This window comes from Artemia franciscana, chromosome 6 (assembly GCF_032884065.1).
Source record: "Artemia franciscana chromosome 6, ASM3288406v1, whole genome shotgun sequence".
NCBI lineage: Eukaryota > Metazoa > Arthropoda > Branchiopoda > Anostraca > Artemiidae > Artemia > Artemia franciscana.
Window position 1 is genome coordinate 16,728,080 of NC_088868.1, and position 9,922 is coordinate 16,738,001.

At 34.8% G+C, this 9,922-nt stretch overlaps 1 protein-coding gene across 1 annotated transcript; it reads right to left on the bottom strand.

Annotated features, from left to right (window-relative positions):
• Positions 1-338: 338 nt before the first annotated feature.
• LOC136028507 (putative ankyrin repeat protein RF_0381) lies at positions 339-1,685 on the bottom strand. Its single transcript, XM_065706349.1, has one exon. The coding sequence runs from the start codon at positions 1,683-1,685 to the stop codon at positions 339-341; it is 1,347 nt and encodes a 448-aa protein (XP_065562421.1).
• Between the last annotated feature and the right edge of the window lie 8,237 nt (positions 1,686-9,922).

The following is a 9,922-nucleotide window of genomic DNA, read 5'->3' on the forward strand; positions in this document are numbered from 1 at the left end:
CTTGTGTTTTACCCAATGATATTGCGTCACATGTTTAGAATACTGAAAAGCTAAGTTCATTGGTTCAGTTGCGCGATGAGTCAGTTACGCAAGGGTTCAGTTTCAAGGTGGTTTAGTTGCAAGGTGGTTCAGTTGGACAGTGATTCAGTTGCACGATGGTTGAGTTGTACAGTGGATGAGTTGCACGGTGGTTGAGTTGCACGGGGGTTTAGTTAGTTAAATGGGCTTGAGCTGAAAGAGGGTTCAGTTGCATGAGGGTCTAGCTAAATGAGATTCAGTTGATCAGTGGTTTAGTTACACCAAGGTTCAGTTTCAAAGGAGTTCGCTTAAATGGGGCTTCAGTTACTCGGTGGTTCAGTTACATGAACATATTTAATTATATATTGTCTCAAAGTTTCTGGTATGTTTATACTTTGAAATTTGTTGGTTATGTTATCATAATATAAATGCTCCCTAATTACATCCCGGCACAGTGATTTGAGTGAACCGTCAGAGTCATTGAAGGCTATTCTCCACAGTGTCTTGACACCCCCTATTACCTTTGGGTTGGCTCCATTACTTAGCAGCAGATGACAAATATCCGGTGTGCTTTTTCCAGCAGCATAATGCAAGGCAGTTTTCTTGTACCAGTCGACTTCAATATTTGGGTCGGCTCTATTGATCAAGAGATAAAGACATATATCCAGTGTTCCTTTTTCAGCAGCATAATGCAAGGCTGTCTTGCCGTGGATGCCACTTTTTATATTTGGGTCGGCTCCATTGCTCAAAAGCAGCTGACAAATATTTAGTTTATCTTTCATAGCAGCATAATGCAAAGCTGTCCCGTTAAGCGAGCCACCTTTTATATTTGGGTCAGCTCCTTTGCTCAACAGCAGCTGACAAATATCTACTTTACCTTTCATAGCAGCATAATGCAAAGCTGTCCCGTTAAGAAAGCCACCTTTTATATTTGGGTCAGCTCCTTTGCTCAACAGCAGCTGACAAATATCTACTTTACCTTTTAGAGCAGCATAAAGCAAAGCTGTCTCGTTAAGCGAGCCACCTTTTATATTTGGGTCGGCTCCTTTGCTCAACAGCAGCTTACAAATATTCAGTACTCCTTGTTCAGCAGCATAATGCAAGGCTGTCTTGCCGTCGAAGACGCTTTTTATATTTGGGTCGGCTCCATTGCTCAACAACAGCTGACAAATATTCAATGCTCCTTGTTCAGCGGCATAATGCAAAGCAGTCCTTTTGACTGCTTTGAAGCCACCTTTTATATTTGGGTCGGCTCCTTTGCTCAACAGCAGCTTACAAATATTCAGAACTCCTTGTTGAGCAGCATAATGCAAAGCTGTCTCTTTAAGCAAGCCACTTTTTATATTTGGGTCTGCTCCATTGCTCAACAGCAGTTGACAAATATAAAGTTTACCTTTTTTAGCAGCATAATACAAAGCTGTCTCGTTAAGCCAGCCACCTTTTATATTTGGGTCGGCTCCATTGCTTAACAGCAGCTGACAAATATCAATTTTACCTTTTTCAACAGCATAATACAAAGCTGTTTTTTCCTCATTGTCTTTCAGATTTGGGTCTACCCCACTGTGTAGCAGCATTTGGAGAATATTCAATTTCGTATCTTCTTCTTTTATCTCTTTCAATAAGGCGTTTTTCAAGTTCGATGCTTTTGAAAATCTGGTAACCGGCATTTTTGAATTTCTATTTGAATTTCTACATATGGATGTAAAATATATAGGGAATATGACGTCATGTTTTTTTACACATCTCTGATGCCGTTATAAATGATTTTAAGTGAAAATTACGTCATTTTATCTGCAGGTAATGTATTAACCATACTATTACATCATATAGAAAGCATTTGTCATCAGACCATTATTAAGCCTTAAAGTACTTTTGTCAGAAATTACTCATTAGAACTGTTTAAGTATGTCATGTATCAATATTAGTCTTCTAAGAGGAGAACCCCTGGTATTGCCTATTGGAAAGAACCTTGTACCTTCAATGTATTTTCTTTTCGGACACTTTGTACGAAGTGGGTAGTCTTACAAGCTCAAGAGATGGCTCATTTGATTAAATATGTTAAAGATTCTGTAGCCTTTGGAAGAGTTAAAAGTTATTGGTGACCAGTGACCAGTTACCTTCCCCAGACTTTAAGCTAACCCGGAGCCTATTAGCCGCTCCCTATCTTATAAGGTCACATATTTATTAGAACGCTTCTGCTCAAAATAACCAAGCGTTCCAATAAATGTGCATATATTGATGACCTAGCCCCTGGAGCACCTGGGAAAGATCGGAAAATTATGGAAATTACCAATCGTTTATAAGTAGATTTTAAAGAAGAAAATAAGAGGGGGTGCATCTTTGATCTTAGTTGTCCGATAAGCTCAAAAATTAAAACACATAATTTCTTGGGAGGTTGAAGGTGTAAGGGGTACAGAAAGTGGCCAATTTTCTTTCATCCCCGATCACTCTCGAACTGTTCGAACAGTTAGTTCATTGTCCAAGATGTCCAAGATATATATATATATATATATATATATATATATATATATATATATATATATATATATATATATATATATATATATATATATATATATATGCTAGCTGTTGGGGTGGCGCTTCGCGCCACCCCAACACCTAGTTGGTGGGGGCGCTTCGCGCCCCCCCCAAGCCCCCCCAAGCGTAAGTCGTTACGCGCCATAATAGTTACGCGCCATTGTAGTTGTGTCCCTATGTCCCACCTGTGAATATAGATAGATATATATATATATGGTTTTAACTACGTAAAACTTGCGAATATACAACATTCTTTGCTGTCCCATTGTCTTTGCATATAAATAGATTGTCAGGTTTACCGACTCTTGAACATGCAACATATAATGGTCCATGGGAAAACAATCCGTATTCAGATCTATACCTCATGATTCTAATGATTGCCCTTGAGCTTTGTTGATGGTGATTGCTAATCGACCATTCCCTGTCCCGGTGTCCCGGTCGTCATTTACATCCCCCTGTTTCCTCCGGTGTCCCCGTTTTAGTTGTGTCCCTGTGTCCCGGTCGTCATTTATATTCCCTGTGTCCCGTCGTCATTTGTATCCCGGTGTCCCGGTCTGTATATACATTCGTTTTTTAGTTTTGTTTTTCTCCTTTAGTTTTTTCCTTTTTTTTTCTTTTTTAGCTTATTTAGATTTTTAGATTTTTTAGTTTTTTTATTAGTTTTTAGTTTTTTTTCTTTTTAGTTTTTTTGTCCCGGTCGTCATTTATATCCCCCTGTTTCCCCCGGTGTCCCCGTTGTAGTTGTGTCCCTGTGTCCCGGTCGTCATTTATATTCCCTGTGTCCCGGTCGTCATTTGTATCCCGGTGTACCGGTCTGTATATACATTCGTTTTTTAGTTTTGTTTTTCTCCTTTATTTTTTTCCTTTTTTTTTCTTTTTTAGTTTATTTAGATTTTTAGATTTTTTAGTTTTTTATTAGTTTTTAGTTTTTTTTTCTTTTTAGTTTTTTTGTAGTTTTTACCTTCTTTTTAGTTTTGTTAATTTTTTTTTTTACTTATGTCCTGGTCGTCATTTATACTCCCTGTGTCCCGGTGCTTTGTTGATTGCTAATCGAACATTCCTTTTGTCCTGGTCGCTTTCTCTTTGAGTGTCGTCATTTATTTTTTTATTTTTTAGTTCTTTTAGTTTTTACCTTTTTTAGTTTTTTTTAGTTTTTTAGATGAAAATTTTTTTTAGTTTTTTCCTTTTTTTCTTTTTAGTTTTTTATTGGTTTTTACCTTTATGTTAGCTTATTTTTCAGTTTTTTCCTTTTTTTTTAGTTTTTTTTTATTTTTTATTTTTTTTAGTTTTTTACCTTTTTTTAGTTTTTTTTAGTTTTTTTAGTTTTTTTAGTTTTTTAGCTTTTTTACTTTTTTTATTAGTTTTTAGTTTTTTTGTAGTCTTTGCCTTTTTTTAGTTTTTTCAGTTTTTTTTTTAGTTTTTTATTGGTTTTTACCTTTATTTTAGCTTATTTTTCAGTTTTTTCCTTTTTTTTAGTTTTTTTTAGTTTTTAGTTTTTTTAGTTTTTTACCTTTTTTTAGTTTTTTTAGTTTTTTAGCTTTTTTATTTTTTTTATTAGTTTTTAGTTTTTTTTGTAGTTTTTGCCTTTTTTTTAGTTTTTTTAGTTTTTTAGCTTTTTTATTAGTTTTTAGTTTTTTTTGTAGTTTTTGCTTTTTTTTAGTTTGACAACTTATTTTTATATATATAGATAGTTTTTTTTTTTTACTTATGTCCTGGTCGTCATTTATACTCCCTGTGTCCCGGTGCTTTGTTGATTGCTAATCGAACATTCCTTTTGTCCTGGTCGCTTTCTCTTTGAGTGTCGTCATTTATTAGTTTTTTCCTTTTTTTCTTTTTAGTTTTTTATTGGTTTTTACCTTTATTTTAGCTTATTTTTCAGTTTTTTCCTTTTTTTTAGATTTTTTATTTTTATTTTTTTTAGTTTTTTACCTTTTTTTAGTTTTTTTAGTTTTTTTAGTTTTTTAGCTTTTTTACTTTTTTTATTAGTTTTTAGTTTTTTTTTGTAGTTTTTGCCTTTTTTTAGTTTTTTCAGTTTTTTTTTTTTAGTTTTTTATTGGTTTTTACCTTTATAGTTTTTTTAGTTTTTTAGCTTTTTTATTTTTTTTATTAGTTTTTAGTTTTTTTGTAGTTTTTGCCTTTTTTTAGTTTTTTCAGTTTTGACGTCACCAGATCCAGTTTTTCAGGTGACGTCACCTGACACATCCATCCATCCATCCACAGACAACTTATTTTTTATATATATATATATATATATATATATATATATATATATATATATATATATATATATATATATATATATATATATATATATATATATATATATATATATATATATTCTGTTTGACTCGAAACTTAGATTCTTAAGTCATTGGGATAAGCGTTTTCCCTCGTTTTCCCCGATTCAACCATCTGGGGGGCTGAAGGGAGAGGAAAAATTAGATAAATTGAAAAACTGTCAACTTTCACCAGGACCGTAGGTCCAGCATTTCTATTGGGAGGGGGCAAGAGGAGTCCACATCCGGAGAGTCAAGGGGCATGGGCAGCATAATAATTTTTTTCCAAATTATGTGGGGGGCTTCTACTCCCCCTTTTTCGCTGAACAACACCACAAGATTACAGATGGAATACAAGCATATATTTTCACAAATATAATATGCAAGCTTTGGCTTTAGGTTGAGTAATTTATATCTTATTAATCTTTGAACAATTAAACATATACACATGTGAAGAGAAGATCCGTGGCATAATTTCATATTGAGTAGGGGAGCAGCTAACCCTCCATGACCTCAGGTTGCCTCCCCCTGGACCCCAGTTTGTCCCAACCCATAGCTGAAATATATTTTCTTGAAAATCTTGTCAAAAATTAATCCAAGTATCGACAAAACCGGGTCAGCTTTCTTTAGCAAATCTTTCCCTTAATGTTACTATATGGCCCATTTGTTAGCGTTCACTGTCATTTTCACTTGCTTTGGGAAAATTGGCTTCAACTTCCCCCCCCCCCTCATACTTTGACGAAATTACGTAACTACAGAAAATGGATAATAGAAAAGTATTCATTGAATTGCTTTATTAAATGAGCTAAACTTGTCCAGTGTCTGCAGTATCTCTGGAACTTCTTCAGTAAGCGTCTCCAATAGAAATACACTTGTCAATCTACATGATACATATTTAATAAATCTTTAGTAAATTTTGTAATAAATCTGATAAATATTTAGAAAGCAATACAGCTTTAGGGATGCTTAATAAACTATTTAATTCATAGCCCCGAGCTTAAAATAACTTTTACTACTTTGGCGGAGCCTCTCCTGCTGAAAATAGTTTTTACAAGTTTATTAGACCCATTTGTAGGAAAATTATCGGAAAATTAACCAGAGCAAAACCTTGAGACCATAATTGCATCTAAGCATATACAGCCACGGGTATGAAAAGGGATATCCTTCTTTCATCTACATAATTATTTTGCTACTTTACTTGTCTGTCTGATAAATGTGTGCTTTATTCAACTTTTTGAAAAATTCGGATCTTTAAACAACATTTCTTGTCTAAGTCAGTGCATAACTCCCCTACAACCCTGATGAGGCCCTTGGGCAGAAAACAATTTAACCAAAATTAACTATGCTAGTGATTATTTCTTACCCGTGCCAAGTAGCAGGTACATGTCCATTAGGTTTCACTTGCATAGCCAAAGACAACAACTTCAGAGTCTAAAGAGCAGCGCTAATCTTGAGCATCTGTTTCGAGTTGCAGGCTCTTATTGTCAGTTGTATCAAAACAAAACAAACTTTCTAATTGTGAATACATCTCTACTCATTAAAAATTAAGATTCTTTATTTATTAAATTTTCTCATCCCTTTCTTTCTGTCTCTTTTGAACTTTGTCTGTCATATGTAGAGATATACTCACCGTTATTTCTCTCTTTTCCCTCCTTTTGCCTTTCTTTTTCCTCTAACTTCTCTCCATCTCCTTAAATTAGCTCCTCGGGTATTACATCTGTGGGTATTTACTATTCTATTTTATTATTTTGGTTAATTCCAGTGAAATGGAGAAGAGATTAGAGGTGTGACTGACCCTGTCACACTATACATCCTAGAGAAACCTTTATTTGTAAACTCATCTCTGAGAAGTACTGTTGTTCATTTTGGGGCTGGTGCGGTTATACGGTAAAACACTGCAAATGTGCAGACTGCCAAAATGTTAGGAGTCTTTTGGGTGAGTGTTTTTGACAATTCTAAATTCAAATCAATGTGTATTCTTCTTCTGACTAGGTGGCCTTTGACCAGTTTAGCAAAGATAGATGGTACTGCGATCAACCAAAATGAATTAACCTTGTGTAATGTGACTTTTTCGTATCGGACCGTTATGATCAATACATTTAATGAAGCTAGGAGGATGAATTATTCGATTACTTGCACTACTTCACAGATGTTCCCAGAAAGTAAGCACAAAAAAGCTAAACTTGGGATTGGCACGCAACAGCTTCAACAGCACTACAAAGCCATCTCCAATGATGTATAAAGAAGATAAGGCTCTGAAGACAAATCTCCAGCAGAACTTGTAACCCTACCCCCCCCCCCCCCCGAAAAGAAAGATCTTCTGGTGAGGCTCATAATTTCACAAGCCCTTCTCCCCTTTTCTACCTCTGTATCGAAAGGCGTGTAAACGTAACTTTTAGCATTAACTACGAAAATATTATATTAATAGAAAGTGTGGTATTGCTCCCACCAATAGCAGAGGCGCAGACCAAAAATATTCTCAGGAATCAAGAGAAATCGGTCAATGTTCCTATTACCTGAACAATTGTTTAGGGTCATGAAACTATTGTTAATAGATGCATTTTGACTTTTGGAACATATTTTCTCTCTTGCAGAATTACCGCAAATTCACCGTTTTAGAGTTATTATAAATTTGCACATTAGGGGGGGGGGGGGTAAGGCATAGCAAATATTAAATAGAGCAATGGTTAGTTTACGTATTTAATATATGCTATGCTTTACCTCCACCCCCCTGATTTGCAAATATTTAGCCCAAATTTGTTTCTAAACTATTACAGATTCACGATTTCAAATATACGACCAACGAAAACAGAAATGATTGCAATTTTAAATGTATAAATACAGAATATTTGGACCGGAATAACACCATAACGGTGAGTTTGCGGTAGTTTTGAAAGAGAAAAAAGATGTTCCAAAAGTCAAAATGCATCTATTATCAATAGTTTCATGACCCTAAGCAATTGTTCAGGTAATAGGAACATTGACCGAGGGATCATATATGAATTTCTAATTCCCTTCACAAAACTCATACAATGTTTATATGACGGTTCAATGAGAGTTAGGAACTTTGGCCATTAAAATACACTCTTTTGGCCATCTAGCACCCTCTCCTTCCCCTCCGCTTGAATGCACAATGACCCAGTGTCCCATATTCATAATAGCAGATGCACACTTATGCATAACCCTTACATAATCGCATGGCGTACGTATTACGCGACATACAGTCCGTACAGTAAAGAGCAACAAGGATTATACTCCGAAACCGTGTCACATTCTGTGATCAAGCTTTCGCAAAACTGAATTTATCTCCACTTAGAGTCCGGCTTGAACACCTGATTATGCAATTTAGAAAATTTGTCCTAGCCAATACCAGCCACCAATCACTACTAGCGAACCAGTCCCTCCCAATAGTCAAACTCAGTTACAAAATAAACTTCTACCCTCTAAAGTATGAACTAATTGTTACGCCAAACTCATTTTTGCTTTTGTTCACATCTATTGTCAATGCTGAGCCGTAGTGTGTGATTTTTGTTTAAATGTAAGAATTTGTAAAAATGAATTTAGCTATGCTAAGATAGTTTTTAAATATAATACAAACACAGAAGAGAGAATAATGAGGACTTTTTTCCCAAGACAGTGAACGAACAAAACTTATTTGAATATTTTGGCCCTATATCTAAGGGCCGTCTTCAGCAAAAGAAAATAATAAACAATAACACACTTGCAATAAAAGTTCTCGGTTAAAAATCCATTTTTTTCAAATAGCCTATGTATCATTACTTCTTAACGAAAAGTTCAGCCAAGACTGTGTGATAAGAGCTAATATTTTACAAGCTAAAAAGGTTCATTCATTTCACTAACTGTGTTTACTAAAAATTGGAATAATTTATAATTGCGTTATTTGCCTTCTCTGCAGCAAATCTTGTAGTTCTTTTGGGATTGGGCTTGTTTTTATTCGTTCCTGTTTTATTTTGAATTAGATTATTTTCTATAATTAATTTTGTATACATAGGGTTGAGTGTGTATTCACACAAGTCTCTATTTAGGGATGTATTATTATTTAAATTTCGGTTGACTTCAATTGCCTCGTGGACAGTTTGTTTGATTCCTAGGTCATTACTAATTAGAATTGTTTCGTCAAATAGAACGTAATGGTTGGATTTTCAAAAATATGAGACAAATTTTCTCAGGCTCGTAACTTTTGATGAGTAAGACTAAATTTGATGAAACTTATATATATATCCAACTCACCCCAATATCACCAGATACGGTCGGAATTTAAAATGAAAGCTCTGAGACATGAGGTCCTTCTAAATATTAAATTTCATCAAGAACCCATTATCCATCCGTAAGTTGAAAACACCTCATTTTTTCAATTTTTCCTCTCCTCGTAAGTTAACAAAACCTTTTTAAGTGTAATAATAGACTTCAGGCCCAACCCTCTTTTTTTTCTGAAATACATCCAATAGTTAATCTAGATATTGACATTTTATTTAAAACCAGTCAAAGGTTGAATAATTGCCTTTAAGGTTCACGAACCCCCTGCCTTTGGTTCAAGGGATGTAGTTTATGCAAGTTGCCTGTTAACATATGATATAGGACAGGGGACATATGACTAGTTTCCTGTTAACATATGTAAGTAAGCTAAGGTATTATTTTTTGTTCTTCACCATCAATGATCTTGACAGGCGTTTATATCGTGACTTTAACAAACGAACAATCACAACAAGGTTGAACATTTAAAGATTGTAACTTGTGTTTTACCCAATGATATTGCGTCACATGTTTAGAATACTGAAAAGCTAAGTTCATTGGTTCAGTTGCGCGATGAGTCAGTTACGCAAGGGTTCAGTTTCAAGGTGGTTTAGTTGCAAGGTGGTTCAGTTGGACAGTGATTCAGTTGCACGATGGTTGAGTTGTACAGTGGATGAGTTGCACGGTGGTTGAGTTGCACGGGGGTTTAGTTAGTTAAATGGGCTTGAGCTGAAAGAGGGTTCAGTTGCATGAGGGTCTAGCTAAATGAGATTCAGTTGATCAGTGGTTTAGTTACACCAAGGTTCAGTTTCAAAGGAGTTCGCTTAAATGGGGCT

Coding starts and splice junctions, on each gene's coding strand:
- LOC136028507 (XM_065706349.1), bottom strand. CDS start 1,685: ATGCCGGTTACCAGATTTTCAAAAGCATCGAACTTGAAAAACGCCTTA.